The following is a 23194-nucleotide window of genomic DNA, read 5'->3' as shown; positions in this document are numbered from 1 at the left end:
AGGATAAAATAAGACTCAACACAACAAACTAAAAGAAAATTTCACTGGGGCTTACTCCCCAAATGCCCCATAATGATCATCCTAGGGTGCCATACTAACAGATGATGGGACTATATATATATATATATATATATATATATATATATATATATATATATATTTAATGCTTTTTAGTATCAACATTAGCCTTACAATAGCTGAAATTCAGGCCGACAAGGAAAGTACACGCAAACTCCCTCTACAGCGACGTGGCTATAATTCATAGGGCCCCAGAGCAAAATAAGTTGGGGCCCCCACCAACTAGCATAAGAAAATTAAAATAGCAGCATAGGTAGCAGTGACTAAAGTTATGTATAATCACACCATATATCAAAAACCCACATTATAGCAAAAAGCCACCATATTGCTATTCCCCACAAAAAAAGGACAATGTTCTTCCACCTTATTCCGCTACCCCCCCAGTCTCTGGGCCCCATGACAAATGCTATGTCTGCTGTGGCTATAGTTATGCCCATGTCTCTCTACCCTATAACACACTTGACTGGATTACCGACTGACCTTGGGGTTTATCACTCTGAACTCCTGATCATCATTATCTGAATACAAATTGCTATCCTTGCTTAGGAGACATCAGATGATTGAAAATACATGTGTGAGTCTGTCTTCAAAGGGGGAAGGGGGATGGCGGCTTAAAAAAGGCCTAAGTTGCTTAATCAGTAAAAAGACTATTGAAGCATTATAGAAAAAAAGCAATCTCATTGAGTGTACATTATTATTATTATTAGATGGATATGAAATACCGTAGATAGATAGATAGATAGATAGATAGATAGATAGTGCCAGAAGTGCGACCAGGAGGCCGTGGAGGATGAGGCTCATTTCCTGCTGTGGTGCCCCAAATACTCAGCAGTGAGGGAGACTCACTTCAGGAGACTGTCTGATCTCTGCCCAGACTTCACCTCCATGGAGGAGGAAGAGAGACTCTCCATACTGCTGGGGGAAGAGGAGAACACAGCGGCCATAGCAGCACAATATATTACTGCCTGCCATAGACTGAGAGGAGCCTGATATACCATGGACTCCTATACCCCCACCCTGTATATGTCCCCATCCCCCAACCCTACCCAATTATTTCCCACTTGCTTTGGCAATGCTAAAATGTATTTAGTCCTGCCAATAAAGCTGATTTGATTTGATTTGATAGATAGATAGATATGAGATAGATAGATAGATAGATAGATAGATAGATAGATAGATAGATAGATAGATAGATAGATAGATATGAAATAGATAGATAGATAGATAGATAGATAGATAGATAGATAGATAGATATGGGATAGATAGGCGATAGGTAGATAGATAAAAATTAGATACATAGATAGATAGATAATAGATAGATATGAGAGATAGATAGATATTTAGTAGAAAGGCCTAATTGTGTTGGGTTGAATGTATGGGGCGTCACCTTGAAAGCGTTCACATCTTGTAAGAATTGTGTACACCAAGGGTGATCAGCGATGGAAATGAAAAATTAAATACATTTAAACCCCAGCTCTCATCGGCAGTGAGCGGCAGCCATTGAGGTAAAAGTGTTGTGCGGCGGTGACATATTTATGGTCTCCCGTGGTTGCAAAGTGCACATTGTCACTGGGTGGTAAGCAACTGGTCTTCTATCAATAGTCACCCCCAGCGGCTGGGCTAAGCATTCTGGAATGGAAGCTATTCTGTCGCTCTGTCAGGGTGTTACCGGCTGCCTGGAACAAGGCTGTGCGCCGCTGCCACCCACTGAGAGAAGAGCAATTCAGGATCCATCACTGTGTTAATCATTCCTCAAATAAACGACAGCAGATGTTAAACCAAATCCCTCTCTTTACAATTATCCCAAATGGAAAGAACCAACGACACACAGCCTTTCCGCTTTTAGGTGGATGCTCATCCTCTAAGGGGTTAACGTGAAGCAGACAGATGTTTGACACTCTTTAATACTATTGCAGGCAGAGATGTAATGAACGTTATATTAGCCACATAAGGCAGTTAGCAGAAGTGCCATAAAGGTGTGATAGAGAGGCAGGCTGTCTCTCCGGAGGATTTACTAATTTGCGCTTCGATGTAGCAACACACAGTTTTCTTATAAATTTTCTGAGGTTCCCGCTGGCGAGGATATTAGGAGAAAATTGTGCTGCATTTACAGACAATTAAAATCAAGATCAGCATTTTTTTTTTTTAATTACATCAGACCTGTTCTTCAGCTTCAGAGAGCAATTTTTATAAATTATACAAGTATGTGCAGCAAGTAAAGCGAGATGTATCGTGCAGTCATCACTGCTGGTAACAGTCTAATGTGTATGGGGAGCTCCCGACTCTTCCCTGACAGATGATGTCCTGGGAGCTAAGCTGCCAATAGAAGTGTCTGGCAGCAGCTTTCTCCCCTCTCCCATTGGGTCAAACCGAGCTGAACGTGTATGTATGTGGGAGAGCCGGAAGGGAGTTTGAAGAGATAGCCATTGGTCGAATCAGGGACAGACTGGGAACCTAAAGTGGCCCTGGAAAAAAACTAAAAGTAGCTTTGGAGGTGAATGTAGTATATGACAAGATGTAACTCAAGATCTGTAGAAGTTGGAAAGTTACTCAGTATTACATGTCGATGGAATCTGCTGAATAATCTACAGAGGTGTACGTTTTCAGAAATGATTTAAACTTTGATTTTCCTCTCTGTTTAGGTGCCCAGTTCCAGGCTGCGATGGACTCGGACATATTAGCGGCAAATATGCTTCTCACCGCAGCGCATCTGGCTGTCCTCTGGCTGCTCGAAGACAGAAGGAAGGCACTCTGAATGGATCTGCATTCTCCTGGAAATCTCTAAAAAATGAAGGTCCTACATGCCCAACCCCAGGCTGTGATGGATCAGGTCATGCCAACGGCAGTTTCTTAACGCACAGGAGGTAAACATGTAGTACTTTTCTGCCGGGGAAAGAGTGTCTTTTAATGGTCCATTTTAGAGATGAGCGAACCAATTCTAATGACCTCTTCACCTGTAAGGGGCTGTCCATGGAGGTGAAGAAGCCCCCACCTGGCGCAAGATAAACAGGGCCAGGCATTTAGCCTGCCTGCGAAGTTGCAGCTCCGAAGGCAAAGCAGAGCCTCTGCCCTTGCTCTGCTAATTGGGAAATAGGTCCAAGCAAAATGTCCGTCCCTGTCGATCTTGCGGCAGGTGGGCGCTTCTTCACCTGCGAGGACAGCCCCTTAAGTCCTGCTGATGAGACAAATCGATTCGCTCATCTCTAGCCCGTCTGTATCTATTGAAGTTCTATCCCATTTTATTGAAGTCTCATCTGTTTATAACTTGGACCCTTTTCTTTAGCTTGTCAGGTTGTCCACGAGCCTCTTTTGCTGGGAAAAAGGGAAAACTCTCAGGGGATGAGCTACTTGGAACAAAATTCAAGACCAGCGATGGTAAGTGAATACGAGCAGCGTTAATCTGGTTCCTGGCAGGCTTATTTTTAATACAGCACAAGCAATCAATGAGGGAAAAACATAGATCTGCTGTAACAGTCAGTGTATTATCTGAATTAGATCATATTACCTGTAGATAATAGTAAAATAGTTTGTAAGGATGAAAAAGACATCCGTCCATCCAGTTCAGTCTCTTATCCTACAAGTTGAGGCCGAATGCACATGGCCGCTCCGTTTTTTGCGGTCCGCAAACCGCGGATCCGCAAAAAAAGGAAGCCGCCCATGTGCCTTCCGCAATTTGCGTAACGGAACAGGCGGCTCATTGTAGAAATGCCTATTCTTGTCCGCAAAACGGACAAGAATAGGACATGCTATATTTTTTTGGCAGGGCCACAGAACGGAGCAAAGGATGCGGACAGCACACGGAGTGTTGTCCGCACCTTTTGCGGCCCCATTGAAGTAAATGGGTCCGCATCCGAGCCGCAAAAACTGCGGCTCGGATGCGAAGGCGAAAAACGGTCGTGTGCATGAGGACTGATTCAGAGGAAGGCAAAAAAAGCAACCCTGTGAGGTAGAATCTAATTTTCCTCATTTTATGGGGAAAAAATCCCTTCCTTCTTCCAATCCAATCAGAATTACTCCCTGGATCAGCGACCCTTCTCCAGAAATCTAGTGACTATAACCTGTAATATTACTACACTCCACTGGCACTGTTGCATGGAAAGGATTTGTTGAACAGTAGTAAAAAGAGACCAATGCCTATTAGGACATGATTATTGTACTTGTTTTTATATTATGTATGTAAACCCTTATCATATGTACAGTGACGTAAAAGCAATACTGACCACCACCCCAAGCAATGATGAGCCCCGGACTTTAATATATTATTCTACTTTTTTTTGTTGTTGTTGCATGGACTCTGCACAGTCTGACACTGGCAGCAATAACTGGATAATATCAGGCTCTGCAAAATGGGGTTCCGTTGTTCCGTTTCCATTTTTGTTTCCGTGTGTCTTCCTTTATTTTTGGAGGATCACCAGACATGAAGGAAAGTAAAAAAAAAAGTCAAGTTTGCCTTGCAAATGATAGGAAAAAAATGGACGCGGATGACAATCTTGTGTGCCTCCGTGTTTTTTCACGGTCCCATTGACTTGAATGGGTCCGCGAACCATTATCCGTGAAAAAAATAGGACAGGTTATATTTTTTGGACGGACTGGAACCACTTATCACGGACGCGGATGACAAACGGTGCATTAGCCGAGTTTTCAACGGACCCATTGAAAGTCAATGGGTCCGCAGAAAATCACGGAAAATGGAACAACGGACACGGAACACAACAACGGTCGTGTGCATGAGGCCTCAGACTGTGCAGGGAGAACCCCACCAACTGGTACCACCCATCTGGACCTTCATTGTAAACTGATAGCAGTTCATTCATAAGCAGCATTAGTAAAGGAATGGCACGTCATAGAGTCATAAGAATAGATGTTCCAGAATTGTTATTACACCGGGGATGCAAGTAGTTACTACAACATATGTGAGCAGAGGTTACAGGTCTTCATTAAGTCGTATGTATCTGCCATTTGTGGTTTTTTTTTTTCAGTCTTAGAAAACGACGAGGAAATCAAACAGCTCAACAAGGAAATAAATGAGCTTACAGAATCCAACTCAGAGATGGAAGCGGACATGGTGAACCTACAATCTCAGGTCAGGGCTAGGTCTTATTTTGTGGCCAAACATTGTGGCAGAAAGCATTCTCTCTATATTTAATAGCAAAGTAATCAAATATTTCCTGTTGACTAGGATCACAACATCTTACTGCATTTAGTCTTCAACCTGTTTCCTCAGAAATTTCAAATGGCTTAAAAAATATATGAAAACATGCAGTTAAAAAATTCAATACCACCTGAACACCAGATATTACAGAGACATTCCACTCACCTATAAAATCCCCGCACAATGATATTTGCATATTGCACTGCATCAGAAATCAAATATATTGTGTAGTGGGGCCCCGTGCGTGAGATCTGGGGCCCATGTCACTAAACATGAGTCGTATTGACATCAAAGCTCAGAAGGCTTTTTCAGCATCCAGGTGCCAGCACAAAATAATAAGCATCTGAGAGTAATCATGAGCGATTCGATTTGTCTCCTCACTCAGAGTTCTACACCTGCAAGGCAGTGTCCTCGGAGGTGTTGCGCCACATCCACAGCCGCTGCTCCAGTAGTGGTAGCAGAGCCTCTGCACTTGCGCTGCTGCTTGGAGCAGTGGTGCAGGTACCAGATTGTCAGAGCCGGCCAAGATGTCCGGCCCTGCTGACCAAGCTGCAGGGGACAGCCCTTGTAGCTTGATGAGATGAATTAATTCATATGAATCTATCTAAAGAGGCCTTCACACAACCGTAAGTGTTTTGCAGGCTGCAAACCAGGGATCCGCAAAACACGGATACCAGCCGCTTCACAGTGCAGTCAATGGGTCAGTGGTCCACACGTTGCAGCGAAGTATAGGACATGTCCCACCTTTTGCAGCACTTCTACATCCGTGCTGCCATGTCTTATACTTCACTGCAATGGGTCATCATGGGTCAGCACTGTGATACAGCGTGCACGCGGCCTGTATTTGCATTCATCGTGTAAATGCATCCTAAGAATAATATTTTCTATAATTCTATATCAGAGGACTGCTTCTTGACATTTCTACATTCTCATTTAAAACAGATAACAACAATGGAGAAGAACCTGAAGAATATTGAAGACGAGAATAAGGTTATAGAGGAACAGAATGAAGCTCTGTTTGTAGAACTTTCTGGGCTAAGCCAGGCACTCATACGAAGTCTTACCAATATCCGCCTTCCACAAATGGTGAGTGTTCGATAGTTTCTTCTTGCTGCATGGCAGTGGTGTGATGATCATTTAGAACAGTGTTCCTCAACTGCAGTCCTCAAGGCCCACCTACCGGTCATGATTTGAGAAGATCCCACAGAATGAATACCTGTGGTAAGTCCTGAGGCATTGACACCAATTATATCACCTTCTCAATACTAAGGAAATCCTGAAAACATGACCGGCAGGTGGGCCCTGAGAACTGAAGTTGAGGAACCCTGATTTAGACTTTGGAGGATAGGCAGCCCATAAACTTTTGTTTTTATCGATTGACTTTAGTTTTAGCAATTCCAAAGCCACTCCCTGCCAGACTGTGTTTCTTGTAGGGATAACATTAGAAAAACATGGCTGGGTTCTTGTCCATGGCTGGTTGTGGCATTGCAGCCCAGCTCCCATCAAGTTTGTTTATTTTATTGTTAAATCTCATACAACCTCTTTCAAGAAACCTATTATAAAAAAAATCATATTTTTATTCATATCATCATCTAGCTGACAAATTAAGAAATTATAAAATAGTTTTGGTTCATGAATGCTGTAGTCTTGAGCCCTGATTTATCAGGCTTTGACTCCAGAATTCTGGCTTCAAAAAGTTGCAAAATGGGGCTTTTGCAACTTTTTGGGCTCAACTGCCCATTTTTACACCACTCACTCCAGTTTTGAAATATGGATGAGGAAGTGGGCATGGTTAGCTCTGTTAATGAGTTTCACTCTAGATTTATCACTGAGATATTTTGAAAAAGTTGCCTAAAAAACGTTGCATTCTCACTCCAGTAGGAGGGTGGAGTAGGAAAACTGGAGGAGCTTTTCTAGGCAAAAGCATTAGGTTTAGGCCCCCTGCACACGAACATGTGCTTCCCGTTGCCGTATTGTGGACCGCATTTGCGGATCCGCAATACACGGGTGCCGTTCCGTGGGCATTTCGCATCACGGATGTGGACCCATTCACTTGAATGGGTCCGCAAATCCGGAGATGCGGAATGGTGCGGAACGGAAGCACGGAACGGAACCCTACGGAAGCACTACGGAGTGCTTCCGTGGGGTTTCGTCCCGTACTTCCGTTCCGCAAAAAGATAGAACATGTCCTATCTTTTTGCCAAACGGCCGGATTGCGGACCCATTAAAGTGAATGGGTCCGCGATCCGCTGCGGCTGCCCCACGGACTGAGTTTGTGCATTGCGGCCCGCAGGGGGCCTTAAGAATAACACAAATTTATCAAACAACATGAGACATTTGATAAATGTGGCATAAAGTACGTTGATGCAGACTCAAGCAAAACCTGCTTCAAATATTCCTCTCATGATTAATTTCCCCCTTGGTTTCTAGATTCAATCCATCAATTCATATGTAATTTTGATGAGGGCTGTATTATTCTTTTTTTTTATAGGAACCAATCAGTGAACAGAACTTTGATGCCTATGTGACCACTCTGACTGATATGTACAGTAACCAAGAGTGTTACCAAAACCCAGAGAATAAAGCATTGCTTGAGAGTATCAAACAAGCAGTCAAAGGTATCCAGGTGTAAAGAGGGGATATGAGGACTCTCCCATCTAGTATTCAGGTTCACAAGCCTTGTTTTCTGTGCATTGAATCACAAACTTAGCGGACCAAAATGAATTAAGAAAATTAATCCCAAAAAAGCTGGACAAAGACTGAACTTACAAATGTATATGAAAGTCAGACAGAAGGCTTGAACACATCCAAAAAAAAATAAAAAAATGAGGTGTTACCTACCTGTAAGTGGATGAGGCAATTGACTGTGAATGGGCCAAGTTGTCTGATTATAGTGTGTAAAGACACAAAGGAATCAACTTTCCACAGCAAATCCCTGAGGTTTGTACATGGACCAAACTCAACCAGAAGCCAAAATGGAAGCTTTATCTCTGCTGACTCTCTGTCTGGGCCATTTCACTCCTTGTGTCTTTAGAAAAAACCACCTGACAGGAGAAGACAAGCGACAAGTATTATGAGAAGAGCCGTAACTATTTTTTCTTTTAATTTTCTTTTTGTTTTTCACAAGAAACATTTGAAGAGCAGTTCTTTAATTCCAACAGAAGCGCAAAGGAATAAAGGTTCTCAGGGAAAGCTTTTGGAGTTACCAACTGCATAGTCCAATTGTTTTTTATTTTTGTGTCCTAACCCTAGTGTAAGCAGTTGGAGGTCAGAATCACTCTGTTCAATTCGTTTCTGACCACTCTGGCAGTAAAGGTGGGATGGCCAGCTCGTGTCATGTTACTGTGTCCTATAATTTTTTGGAATTGTGCGATGTCTTCGTCCCTAGTGTGCTGCAGTGCAAGAAAAGTAAAGCAGAGGGATTTATACGGCCTTCGGGAATGGTGGCGTGCCTTTTTTTGGGGTTGGTGCTTGGCTGATCCAGAATATGGCATGACCATGATTCGCGACCACCTTGAAAATGTGGCTGTATAAAATTTTGCTGCACTTGACATGCTTACGTCTCATGTGCTGAAATATAAATTTATTTTTGGGAACACTTGTATTGTGAACGCAGGGAATATTTAATGTCTTTTTAATTTATCTGTAAAAAAACAAAACAATTATGGATTATTCCTCATAGTAGAGTAAGAAGCCCTCGCAAAAAAACCGAAAACGTATATCCAGATAACCTATGCCATTGCATAGATCTAATTATTATGTTATTATTGCTATTAAGTTATTATAAGTTCTTATATGTGTAACATTTCTACGTAGGACCCAATCTTTTTAACATAGATTTTTGATTTGCTGACACATCTAGACTTCAGAAATCAATAAACAAGATGAAGACATAGGATGAAAGCAAAGTAAGGCCTCTTGCACACGAACGTGCAGTGTTTTACAGATCCGCAAAACACGGATGCCACCCATGTGCCTTCCGCAATTTGCGGAACGGAACAGACGGACCATTATAGAAATGCCTATTCTTGTCCGCAAAACGGACAAGAATAGGACATGATCTATAATTTTTGCTGGGCCACGGAACGGAGCAATGGATGCGGACAGCACACGAAGTGCTGTCCGCATATTTTAAGGCCCCATTGAAATGAATGGGTCCGCACCCAAGCCGCAAAAAATGCGGCTTGGATGCGGAGCCAAACCACGGCCGTGTGCAAGAGGCCTAAGGCCACTTTAAAATAGTCAGTGTTTGGTCAGATCAGTGATTGTGAGCCAAAACCAGGGGCAGGTCAAAAAACACAGGCCAAGAGCAATTTCCATTATATTTATACCTTATCTCTGTGGAGGCTTCACTCCTGGTTTTGGCTCACAATCACTGTTGGAAATCACTGGTCAAACACTAACTGTAAAAGCGGCCTAAACAAGTTTTTCCTTCATTTTTATTTAATTATTTTACTGAGATGCACTATCCCACAATCTAAGACAAGTTTCACACTAGCATTAGAGATCCCACAGGCTGTTCCAGTAGGGAACAGCCTGCAGGACCTCTGTGCACTCCGGAATTGTCGGAGATTTGTAAGGCTCCGTCCGGCCCCATTCAGTATAATGGGGACCAGCGGAGATCCAGCCAAATTCAGGCAAATATGCCGAGAATTGGCCGGAAGAAAACCACTGCACACAGAAGTTTTCTTCCGGCAAATTTTCGGCATATTTGTGGCCGAATCTCTACCAGTCCCCATGGGGCCAGACAGTGCCTTACAAAAGTGCACAGAGGTCCAGCAGGCTGTTCCCTGCCGGAACGGCCTGCTAGATCTCTGAAGCTAGTGTGAAACTAGCCGAAGAATAAGGTATCCTAGTGGAACAATAAGCAATTTAATACTTTGACCTTACCTTTTATCCTTTTACCATTTATCCATTTTCTGAGTCTTTTTTGGAGTAATCAGTTACAGGACATACAGCACGAAAAGGGTTCACAATACTACTCACCTTCTCATTGTGCACTTTAAGACCTTTGTAGATTCCAAGTAATAGCCAGTTAACTAGTGCACTGAGGCTTTCCGTGGAAATTCTGTACACAGTTGCTTTTTACAGTGTAGAATATTAGCAGGGAATTCTTAAAATTCATAGTAGTGGGCGCATAGGACTCTTAAATTCTGCAAAAGTGATTTCTAGATTTCGTAGATTTCGAGTTGCTGAAGATTAGATGTATTTTGCAAATTCATACCACAGCCCTGCTTTTGTAAATAAGCCCCACCCTGTTTGTGAAAGCATACCAGTTTAGTATACGACCTATAGAACAGCTGCACTTCCACGGAAACACTATAGATATAGGTTTAATTATTGTGTAAATTATTTAATTTTGGCAAGTTCTGTTGTAATTTATTCATTCAAACCATATGTTAACATTTGATATTTATTTAAAGTTTATGTTAATTTATTATTGTTTTTTTTATAACCAGACACCACATGGTAATAAGGGGAAAGAGCAAAAAGTAAAAAAAAGAAAAAAAAAAAAGAAAAATGTGAACACAAAAAAATAAAAACTTTTGACAAATTATATTCCATGTGAAAATAATATGAAATAAAATCGCTATCTACAGCTAATAGTTTTGATGAAACTTAGTTATTTTTTATATATTTTGTTATTTATTCTTTTAAACAATGGGAATTTTTTTAAAAAATATTTTATAAAACAGGAGTTTTGATATTTTTGTTTATTTTCATTTTATTGGGGAATTGGGAAAAATAGATTTTTGTTTTCTTTTTGTTGTAATTGATTTTGTTTAATTTATGTAATCCCTTTCGTGCCTGGAAAGACTTCATTGATTAGTTGCTTGCAGTCTTCTCTAGCACGAAAGGGTCACAATATTGCAGGCACTGATGACAGTATATAAAATGCTGTATTTATTTATTATTTAAGTAAAAAAAAGAAGAAAATGAACATGTGAACTTGTTGTATATTTATTTTGTCATGTTTGTGAGTCTGTTATGTGATTGTTTATGTGAAGAAATTCCTGTTAATATTTAAAGTAAAATAACAAAAAATAAGAATATTATTAATAATAATGATAATAATAAAAGGTTGCATTAAAGGCTAATGCAGACTAGCTGTTGTTCTGTTATAATCTTTCAAATGCTGTGAATCTGGCCTCAGGGAACTTTCAAAAACCAACCTGACTTCACTTCACAAATAAAACTCACGTTCTACTTGTGGATATCTGTCTTTTTTGTTGTTCTTTTTTACACATATATATCAGTTTTATCTGTGCCAAACCCGAAATGGTTGTGCTGTAGTTTCAAAAAACTTAGAGAATTCACAGTTTTAGATAAAACATTTGCATTTTAGCGCCCGCATGACTACAACACCAAGACCACCCTTAGGCCTCTTTCACACGAGCGTTGCGGGAAAATGTGCGGGTGCGTTGCGGGAACACCCGCGATTTTTCCGCACGAGTGCAAAACATTGTAATGCGTTTTGCACTCGTGTGCAGATCTGTGTTCTGTAGATTGAATTATTTTCCCTTATAACATGGTTATAAGGGAAAATAATAGCATTCTGAATACAGAATGCATAGTAAACTAGCGCTGGAGGGGTTAAAAAAAAAAAAAAAATTTTAACTCACCTTAATCCACTTGCTGGCGCTGCCGGCATCTCGTCTGTCTCCTTCTGTGCTGAACAGGACCTGTGGTGAGCATTCATTCCAGGACCTTTGATGACGTCACTCCGGTCATCACATGATCCATCACCATGGTAAAAGATCATGTGATGTACCATGTGATGACCGGAGTGACGTCATCAAAGGTCCTGTAACTGTACTTAATGCTCACCACAGGTCCTATTCAACAAAGGAGACAGAAGCAGATGCCGGGCTCCGCGATCAAGTGGATTAAGGTGAGTTAAATAATTATATTATTTTTTTTAACCCCTCTAGCGCTGTTTTACTATGCATTCTGTATTCAGAATGCTATTATTTTCCCTTATAACCATGTTATAAGGGAAAATAATAATGATCGGGTCTCCATCCCGATCGTCTCCTAGCAACCGTGCGTGAAAATCGCACCCCATCCGCACTTGCTTGCGGATGCTTGCGATTTTCACGCAAGACCATTCACTTCTATGGGGCCTGCGTTGCGTGAAAAACGCACAAAGAGGAGCATGCTGCGATTTTCACGCAACGCACAAGTAATGCATGAAAATCACCGCTCATGTGAACAGCCCCATAGAAATGAATGGGTCAGTATTCAGTGCGGGTGCAATGCGTTCACCTGCCGCATCGCATCCGCGTGGAATACTCGCTCGTGTGAAAGGGGCCTTAGTGTTCAGTCCCACCTAGACCCCCCAAAGGGTCTGTGATGATTACTAAAATGCAACTGCATTACAGCAGTTTACAGCCAGCCTAGTTCATATGATTAAGACTGTAGGCTAGAATCAAGCACAAGATGTAACCCCAGATTTACTAATGTATCTATGCCAAAACTCTGTCTAAAAAAAGTGGCGCAAAATTATGCATATTGGCACATCTAGGGTTCTGCATTTTTTTCCTACATGCTCAGTGAGGGGTGGGGTTTTGTGAAAAGCAGGCAGAGCTTAAATGGCGCTGAGCCTAAGAGTCACAATTGCATCGCTATTCTGGTGTTAAAATCTGTCTCAATGTAAGCCAACCAATAGTTGGTATAGAGTCAGAGAAAAGTGTCTATCCCTGCACCACATTCATCATCCAGTCTGAGCCCCTGCGATGAATCTGATGCAAATCTAGAAAGCCCATCTAAGGTTACGCCATCTTTATGATTAGTAAATCTCGGCCATAGTTTAATACTAGTGCCATTTCATGACAGTGCTTAAAGAGGACCTGTCCTAAAGTTACAAATAAAAAGACATTTCACCACTCCTGACATGCCTGTGTTAATAGCTTTATGCATTCCCCATGTAATAACAATTCTGGAGCATCTATTCTTATGGCTCTATGTTGTCCCATTCATTTATTATTTTAGTTATGAATGAATTGCTAGCAGTCTGCAGTAAGGGCACAGAGGGGAGGTAGCAAGTTGGGGTGTGTACCTGCACAGACTGAAAATGGCAGCACTGATTGGATCGAGTGAGTCTGTGCAGGTACACACACCCAACTGGTTAACACCCCTCTGCAGACTGCTAGCAAATCATTCATAAATTCTAGTACAAATAATAAAGCAATGACACATCATAGGGTCATAAGAATAGATGCTCCAGAATTGTGATTACATGGAGAATGCATGGAGCTATTAAAACAGGCATGTCAGGAGTGGTGACAGGTCCTCTTTAAGTGGCATCCAATTCCAATGTGTGTGCCGCACATGCTCTGCCTTTAAGGCCTCCTGCACACAATTGTATATGTTTTGCGATCCACAAAATGCAAAGCTGCAACATATTGATGTGCAGCGGACCACTCCCAGGCGTCTGGGGTATCCCTTGCCCCTTAGGAGGTTTTTACGATATATGTCCCTCTTACAGAGCAAGTAGTCATGACGCCAGTTGCCGTCAAGCAACGAGGACATGGAGTCCCCTTTGTAAATGATAGCATTGGTATCCAGGTGTAGGATTGCCAGAGTGGTGTAGAGTGACCTACAATCTCTCTGAAGGTGTTGTATGCACGTATCACGGTGTTCCTACCTGGATATCCTTGGATCCCAGACATGGTAGTCTGAAGCAGTGCAAAAAGGGAGTTGTTGAACTTGGGTGATGAATAAGTAGAATAAATGGAGTCCAGACTTTGTATTAACATTAAACACAGCTTTACTTGAATAAACAGTAATACAAACAGTTTCCAGACTTTATCTTGGTCATCAGCAGGTATTGGCTTAACTTCTGGCAGGCAAACACTTCTGCAACAATGTCACTTAGCTTGGATATAGAAAATGCAAGCTCAGGCGGGGACATGCAACCATTTAGGACTCACAGGCAGGGCCTGCGGGCCCAGCAGAGCAGACAGTGCTCTGCTGGCCGACACACGACTTCCTCTTAGGAAAGGTAAGCTAGACTGCACACATCCTGTCCCCAAGAAGGGGAAGGTTAGACTGACCTCACTAGCACTGAACTTCTCCCTCTCTAGAGAGGGCTCGAAGGAACAAGGATGCTCCTCTTCAGGGAAACTAGCTTTGCACCTGCTGGTAAACCAGGCACATTACACTTAAACTGTCAATTATGAGGAAATAGGAATACACACATTGCAGGAAATGGAAATAAGTATAAGAGATGACACATGATGCACCAACAAATATAGTGGGGGTACAAAAGAGGTGGTAATGCCACTCTGGGGTATTACATTCCCCGGCACTTAAGAGGCAAACCACCCTCGGCTTGTGCTTAGGGTATACATAAATATATGCTCTCATATTGTAGATAAAGTGCTGCATAAAAATACATACGAAGACTGACATTGAATACGGCTACCAAAAGGCCTCTCTGCCCGTATGAGTAGGGAGTCTATTCACAGTTGTGCCTCTCGGTATAAACCAGAGAACCAAAATGTCTGCACCAAGCGATCATGGCTTCCTTTTGAGTACTCTGGACATGAATACCAAAGAAAGCATGGGGGTGTCTTCACTCCATAATCCCACCATAATGCAATGAAATGCCCGCAAATAGAAGGGTGGCCTAATCCTGTACTCCCCTCTAGCACCAAGGTCTAATTATGCTTGATGGTTCGTCACCTTGATGAATGAAACAGGCAGCAAAACATTTTTCCTAAGCCGGTGCACTAGGCCTTAGGACATACTCAACCTTGGCTAAACACAAGTTGCAAATTAGGAGGAGGAGCAGTTATTCTCCCATATCTCCATGAGGACTATTTACTCAAAACACACATATTAGCAGTGGGTTACCCTTAACGGTGTTAGATCTGCTTGGCACATAACCACTCGTTTCCTTTAAGATTAAGACAGTTAGCTTTTAATTGTACTCAGAGGCGAGCCATAATGAGCAAGGTGATGTTAGATCTGCTTGGAACGTACCAGCCGTCCTCAGGGGCAGTACATAATACTAAGCAATACATAAGGTGCCTATTATCTGGTGATCTGAAATAAGTGCAAACATAATCCATACAATAGTGCATATAAAATCACATTGTTGTACCTGAAAGACAAATACACAATGGGCACAATACTTAAACGTTGCTGAAAATTCTAAAAGTTAGTGCAAACTTTTAATGCAAATACATATGGCGATATATAAGTCACATTTTTAATGCAATAAAGTAGTGCAATAGGAAGATCACATTAGAGCAGGCATCCTCAAACTGCGGCCCTCCAGCTGTTGCAAAACTACAACTCCCAGCATGCCCGAACAGCCTACAGGTATCAGCCTACAGCAGGGCATTGTGGGAGTTGTAGTTTTACAACAGCTGGAGGGCCGCAGTTTGAGGATGCCTGCATTAGAGTCTCTTAGAGTCCATTCCTCAGTTCTTGAAGGTAAAGTGCACTGAACTGTAACTTTAAGTGCAAAAATAGTCCTTTGAAATCAATGGGAACAGTAATGTCATTATTTGTAATCCAAATGAGGTAACAGAGTCATTTGTAATCCACATGGGTAAGAAAGTTATTTGCAATCCACAAGGGTATAAAATAGCAGCACAGGTCATGAAAACTGTTAGCAGAGGCTCCCAAATAACCTGGAAAGGGGGGAAAATGAAAGGGAAATTGGTGCTGACCTTGCGCAACTGGGATGTAGATAATAGTAACTAGGGGGAGTCCTAACTCACATGACCATTCGGGTGAGGGCTAAAAACAAGGGCAACTTGCAAACATAAAAACACATAGAATATGCCAACAGGCCCTCACCCTGCAGGAACAGTCAACGCTGTGGCTCCCAGAATCAATGTTCTTGTAAAGGTGAGATAGTCCAGCTCCTTAGAGGAGAGACTGGAAGTCTTCTTTGCTGCTTGAGCTGGAGAAGGACATAAGAGGAGGGTCCTGCCTCTGATAGTCTAATCTGGCTTGGGTAGTGGAGCACCACTGCCCTGCGGTGGTTGGATCCGGTAGTGACCGGGTGGTGATACTTTGAACCCGTGCCGCCATTTTCTGTTTAATGGGAGCGGACGCTCCGGCCATCTGAAAAGGTTCTAAGACCTCAGGTTGCAGAGGCGCTGGTAGACGATCCTCCGGAGCTACAGTCATCTTCCAGGGTAGCTGGTAGGTCACCCTGGGCTCGAAGGAGGTAATGATGGTGGAGACATATCCTATCTGATTTACGGGTGGTGCCGGCAGTCCAGGAAGAAGCGGTTCTGGCTCTGGTTTGGGTCACTCCTGGTAGCGGAGCACTCCTCCCGCTGTCTCTTGAAGCGATCCCATTCTCCCCACTGCAGAGGTATCCTCTTCCCATACCTCCGGGGACTTTGGGACCATAGCCTCGGCAACATATTCACCCAAGTGGCAAAGGGGCCTTTCTCAGACTTCATAGGCGTGAACTCCACCTGGTCCCCTTGGTAGAGACTGTGCAGGGCCTGAGGTAGGTGTGGACACTTCACCGAGCGTCTGTTAACAAAGTACTTGACCCCAGTCTCGTCGTCCTGCACGAATCCGGAGCCGCATTCCACGGAGAACCATACCACGGTTCCCGTCCTCCTCTCTAGCTTGGGGTCATTACATTTGAACTGTCAATTATGAGTAAATAGGAATACACACATTGCAGGAAATGGAAATAAATATAAGAGATGACACATGATGCACCAATAAAGACAGTGGGGGTACAAAAGAGGTAGTAATGCCACTCTGTGGTATTTCAGATGCAGTCCATGTGCATCCCTCACTTTTCACAGGACCCACTGTAGAAATTGAGAAGAATAAGGCAAATTCTATAATTTGCGGAACAACTGCATGGATGTGGACAGCACACAGATGTCATCCATTTGCTGTCTGCATTTTTTGCTGCCCCAAAAAATTCATAGGTCCGCATATGCAGAAACCTGACCATGTGGCCGTACACTTAGGGCCGGTTCATATCGCTGTTTTACATCCTGTTGTACAGTGATATCATTTTTTCAGGATTAGAAGAAAAAGGTACCTTTAAAGGAAACCTGTCATGCTGAAGATGGTGTTTGAGCTGTAAGCAGCACATTATAGAGCAGGAGGAGCTGAGCAGATAAATATATACTTTTGTGAAAAAGATTTAGTGAAGCTTGTATTTTATTCATTTAAATTTCTACTCATTCTGGGCTGTAGAGTCCAGGAGGTGGTCCCATCAGTGATTGATAGCTATCTCTGTATACACAGTCATAGAGTTCAGATTGTCAATCACTGATAGGACCGCCTCCTTGACTTCCAAGCACAGAATGAGCAGGAAATTAAATGAATAAAATACAAGCTTCACTAAATCTTTTTCACAAAAGTATATATTTATCTATTTATAAAATACAAGTTTTACTAAATCCCATAAGACTCTATATCAATCTGCTCAGCTCCCCCTGCTCTATAACAGCTACAACACCATGTTCAACGTGACAGGTTCCCTTTAAAACAAGATGCAACAGGTGCAAAAAAACATACCTATCTTGTTAAACCCTGTTGCTCTTGAAGAAAATTAGTATTAATTATTGTACAAAAAGTTGGGATACTTTTCTTTAATAGAACAATGAAAGGAGTCTACATCAACTTTGTGTCCTGCCACATCCTGTTTTAATGCTAAATTTAACACCCCTCAAAAAAAACAGTGCCTTGATGATGCAAAGACATGCTGTGAACCTAGCCATATACCTTTTTTTTTTTCTACTAGTGCTCATTAAATGGTGGTTTCTGGTTCTTATGATGGCCATCAATATTAGATCAGTGGGGGTCCAACTCTCGACGACCCCAGCCAATAAGTTGGTTGAACGGGTTGTGGAGTTCCTGCAGGTGCTGCATCCCCCTTCATTGTTTACACTTCATTGTGCCTGACAGTAAAGCTAAATCCCATTCACTTTAATGCCAGGTAAAGCCATTTCTTAAAGTACTGAGCCATGCCTGGTAAACAATGGGGATGTGGGGCTTCCAAGAGCTGATCAACAAGGCTGCCAAGAGTCAGACCCCCACCAATCTAATATTGATCAATTAAAAAAAAAAATGAAAAGTCCCTTTCAAGGGCGTCTGTCAGCAGATTTGTACCTCTGAAACTGGCTTACCTGTTACATGTGCGTTTGGTAGCTGAAGGCATCTGTGTTGGTGCCATGCTCATATGTGTCCACATTGCTGAGAAAAATGATGTTTTATTATATGCAAATGAGCCTCTAGGAGCAATGAGGACAGGGGATATGTCACGAAAAGGTAGGGATAAGTAGAGCCCTAAACTCCACCCACTCCCCTTTCCCTACCTACTTGCACGGTCCGTTCTAACCGACGGGGTACAACTGGGCGGCAGTCCCTAGCTTACGTGCGTGCAGGGGCCTAAAAGTAGGAAACAACAAGGGGAGGAAACAAAAGACAAAGACAGAAAAGACAGAAGCAACAAGCTTCCCAGGCTGGGTAAAACCACAACTGAAACCAATAGAAGCCAAGGTCTAGACCCAGGGGGTAACAATGGCACAAAGGGGTAATTCAAGATCGAAGTCAATAAAAGGCGAGGTCAGGAGCCAAGAGGTTGCGTCAGTACAAAGGTTAACACAAGATCGAAGTCAAATACAAGCCGAGGTCAAACAAAAGTAGTCACACATGCAGAGAACGCTAGTGAGGTAACAAGACCAATCAGCAGCACGTGACGTGGCCAGCGTCACATGACCCATGTCCAGCACATCAATAAACCTGAGCGCCGACTCATTGACATCAGCGCTCAGTTCCCCCCCATGCTCGTTGTCTAGGGGACAAAGGACGCCGGCCACGCTGAAGAGGCCCAGTCCTCTCCGCCCCCTTGTTACCATGGAGACGAGGACGCCAGTTGCTTCCTCGCTCCTCCTCACGAATGGGATGCCGGCGGCGTTGCAGGGAGAGAGCGCGTAGCTGGCTCCCCGTTACAGGATAACTATTAGATACCACTGAGACCCACACCAATCACGAGAACCAAACACCATGAATCTGACCTGAAAGGAACAAAGCGGGTGGTCAGAAATGCGTGCAGCCACTACATTCCTTCTATAGGAGTTCTGGAAATAGCCAAGTACTGTACTCTGCAATTTCGGCAACTCCCATAGAAATGAATTGAGCAGCCGCACACATTTCCAATTACCTACTCCATTCCTCGTGGGGGTCCCAGAGGTTTGACCCCCACTTATCTAATAGTTATCCCCTATCCTGTGGTAAGGGGATAACTTGACATAACCAGAATACCCCTTTAAATAATTGTTGTACAGGAAATTCTGCAATTACAGTGATCATTTAATAAAAATAAAAAAGTTGTCAATTCTCTATAGCACACATTGACACAAGGCTTTTTTTCAAACAAGGACAAAAAAAAATGGAAGTTTACTCTGACACAAAAACAGGGGAAAATGAGCCATAAAATGGCATAGCCAGAGCATGTTGTGATTTTCAAATAATACAATGGACCCAAAAAATGCAATGCAAGTTTTTAATAAATTTCCATAGACTTGTAGCTAACATCTGGAGATGGCATTTTTTTTAAAAACTGTCACACAATGGGAAACATTCACAATAGTCACATATTTATGCATCATTGTGTACAAAAGTTTCAGCTTTTAACAACGTTCTTCCATTTTCAACACATATAAAAAAATGGTGGGCTGAATGGAAGGGTCTGGGCCACCTCAGCCTCACATTAACAATAATTTACACCAGCAGACTGCCACAGGTTTTTGCTGTGTTTTTCCTGGCATTTTTAAAGCTTTTTCGAATGTTACGGCTACATTTTGTCTGAAAGTCTATATAGAAATGTGAAACAATCTCGAAACAATGTTTTTTTTTTGTGGCATTTCGGGGTCTTTTATTGGGTCAGTGGCATTTCTGAAAAACACAGAATGGTCTAGGTATTGTTTTTCAGGTGTTTAGTTTCCATTGAATTATCTATAAGAAGAAACAAGCTCCTGAGAAAAGTGCATTTAAAGAATGCATGAACAAAAAAAAGATGCCACCAAAACTTAAATTCATGGTGCTTTATTACAAGCCGTCAGTTTTGAGCAACAGGGATTTTACCATTACAGTACCTCATGTATTTACAAGCATTGTTGAATTTTTTTCTTTGTAGTATATATTGGAGGCGTGGCGATCTCCTTGGAGTCATTGCACACCTGACCAGTTAATCTGTCCTTTAAGCTGGTTTTAAAGTCAGTATAAAACTGAGTCTGCTTGTATAGAACCTACCATTGGCCATCTGGCTCCAGGAGAAGTATATGGTAGGTTCAGCATGCATGTTGGTACTTGCATCCCTGGATCCGATGAAAGCTGTAATGGCACCGGACGGGGTTACAAGCAAAGTGTACTTGGCTTGCATGCTGACCTGCATTCCCTGGATTTTATGTGGCTGTCATGGCCCATGAACAGGTAGGAACAAGAGTTAGGGACCACTCATGAGACAGCCTTGACGCGGTGAGTGGCTTACTATGCTTTGGCCAAAATATAAACCAATGTCTCATCCAGCATGGAGGGCAGAGTGCTGGATGTAGTGTGCGATCACATTTGCATTTTCCGATTGTTGAATTTTGGTTTGGTCTGATTAATTTTGGGTAGAGTTGTTGATTCCTTGGCCCTTGTATGTCCAGGCCTTTTTGTTTCTCTCTTTGCTGGGATAGTGTATGCTTTGTGCATCTCTTTACAGTTTTAGTCCCTAGTTCTTGCGTATTGTGTTTTATTAGTGTATTCTTGAACTTTTGGTCCTCTAGTTTTATGGTTGTCAGCACTGAAGTTTGTTTTTTTATTCATTTTTTTTTGTTGTCTTACTAGGTTGTATTTCAGAGCAGGGTCAATTGAGTGTATGTTTATTTGCATTCACTGTCATTCATCTGCTATCAACATGTATGCCATTGCATCTCCCATCCACTCCACTGTAAGACTCCCATCTACTCTATCTGTGGCCATCATCATTCAGTTCCTATCATCTATCAGAGAGTTTCTTTCAGTACATTACTATTTGCCAGTCTTGGTATGTGCCTAATAGATGTTTCTTATGACCTTCCAGTTGTTGTGCAATTCAGCCCTAAGTTCTGGTGGTATTTCAGTGCCATGAGACACTGGTAGTACTCGGGAAAGTCAACTGCTATAGGTGATGTCCAGTTCTGCAGTGTAATGAACAATTGGCATGGTTACACTGCGACAGAAACGTCACAAAGTATGAGTGACCAATGTCCCAATGTGGGGCTGACACGCATATATAAAAACTGTAAACCCCAGCAATACACATAATTTAATTTAAGATCAAAAGAAGACATGTTAGGCTGGAAATTCTAACATTTTTAAAGGGCTTGGATGCTGAGGCTATGATATAATCCATCAGACTGGCTGTCTGATGGCTTATTCTCCAGTCCCTCTGTGACCTCTCCTGAACAAACTTCTAACAAACTTCATTTGGCCATAAATCCATCTTAGAAGCTCATTCAGGAGAGGCCAGAGAGGGACTGAAGAGCTGTCAGACAAGCTCTATGCCAGATTTATCACAGAACAGAAACTGGATCTGCAAAAACCTATTAAAACTTTTTTAGCCCCAAACACATGTAAATCAGTAACAAAAAAAGATGTCCAAAGCCATTCATGTATAATATAAAGGGATGTTTAGCCTTCCAAAAGTTAAGCTCATGTTATGCATTGGGTGTGGAACCATGTGTCAACCGAACAGATATGACTTGAGGTAACTCTTAAGGGCATTATCCTGGCAGTCCTCTGGTTTTCACTTTTTAACCACTATACAAGAATCTGGACTTTGCTGCAGGAGAACCACCAGGCTGCTACCTCCTGGAGTAGTCTCTGTTTGGTTGCCAGCTGACCCATCAAGGGTTCAGGTAAAACCATGGTCGGGGACAAGCAGAGGTCAAAGCAGACAGAGTACATAATCTGATAAACAGTCCAAGGTCAGGGTGGGCAGCTCAGGGTCCGTATGGAAATCAGGCAGAGGTCAGGTCAAGCAGCGTAGTGTCAAATCCAAAAAACTAGCATAAGCCAGTACACAGGCAAACAGACAGAACTATAGTGCACCTTTGCAGGGAACTAGTGAACCTATTGTTCAGGCACCCTTCCATTGAGGACGGTGCCTTAAGTACACCAAAATTACCAGTCATTGGCTCGTGTGGATTAGGGTGCGCATGCTGGCCCTTTAGGAGCTGGAGGAAGCGTTCACCTTATGGGCAGAGGTGGAAAGGACTTGCTGGCAAGAAGCAGTCCATATCGTGCGTGGAAGGGCAAAGCAACTTTGGCAGAAGGACCCACTGGAGGAGAAACGACAGAAGGTCCATGCAGTCGTGAATGCTGGAGCAGGGAAGCAGATAGCAGCGTCTTCCGTTCACAATTGTGCAAGAGCACAGTAAGGAGTTCTCTTGTGGTTTGGCAACCATAACAACACAGCATGCATAAGAAACCACTGAATGCCTCCATATAAAATCAGAGGCATACAGAGGTATAGTCATGCTCCATACAACTCAATTGGTTACCCTATTAAATCTTCTATTCAGTGCTACTCTGTACAGCATAGAAAAACGTGTTGCTCCACCAGATAGGTCATATGGATGAATGTATTTATCCTAATTATTGCATGTGTTAATACCCAGGGCAGAGGCGTAGCTAGAAAGCTAGAACTGACTGGGCCCCACAGCAAATTTTTTGTATGCCCCCCCCCCACCCACACACTTACACACTTCTTGACAAACCCCCTCCTCCTGTGCAAACCCCTCTCATATGGCTATTTTATTTACTGCAGAATTAATTATATATATCTAAGGTACACGTCCTTTAATATAGCAAATACAATTATTAGGAAGGAGGACGCTAAAATGGAGCAAAATAATAAATCTTTATTGTGCTCAATAGGGAAGGGGGTGAGACCTATCTAAATACATAGGGCCGAACCCGTCTATACAGATTTG

At 42.5% G+C, this 23194-nt stretch overlaps 1 protein-coding gene across 1 annotated transcript in view; it reads left to right on the top strand.

Moving 5' to 3' along the window:
* Nucleotides 1–7863, top strand: part of MYT1 (myelin transcription factor 1) — a 38990-nt gene extending 31127 nt beyond the window's left edge. Inside the window, exons 17-21 of the mRNA XM_040435827.1 lie at nt 2722–2943; nt 3363–3454; nt 5059–5162; nt 6174–6317; nt 7723–7863. Coding sequence (XP_040291761.1) covers nt 2722–2943; nt 3363–3454; nt 5059–5162; nt 6174–6317; nt 7723–7863 — 703 coding nt within the window. The remainder of the gene's footprint in view (nt 1–2721; nt 2944–3362; nt 3455–5058; nt 5163–6173; nt 6318–7722) is intronic.
* Nucleotides 7864–23194: the final 15331 nt, after the last annotated feature.

This window comes from Bufo bufo, chromosome 6 (genome assembly GCF_905171765.1).
Source record: "Bufo bufo chromosome 6, aBufBuf1.1, whole genome shotgun sequence".
Lineage (NCBI taxonomy): Eukaryota > Metazoa > Chordata > Amphibia > Anura > Bufonidae > Bufo > Bufo bufo.
This window is presented reverse-complemented; position numbering and strand designations above follow the sequence as displayed.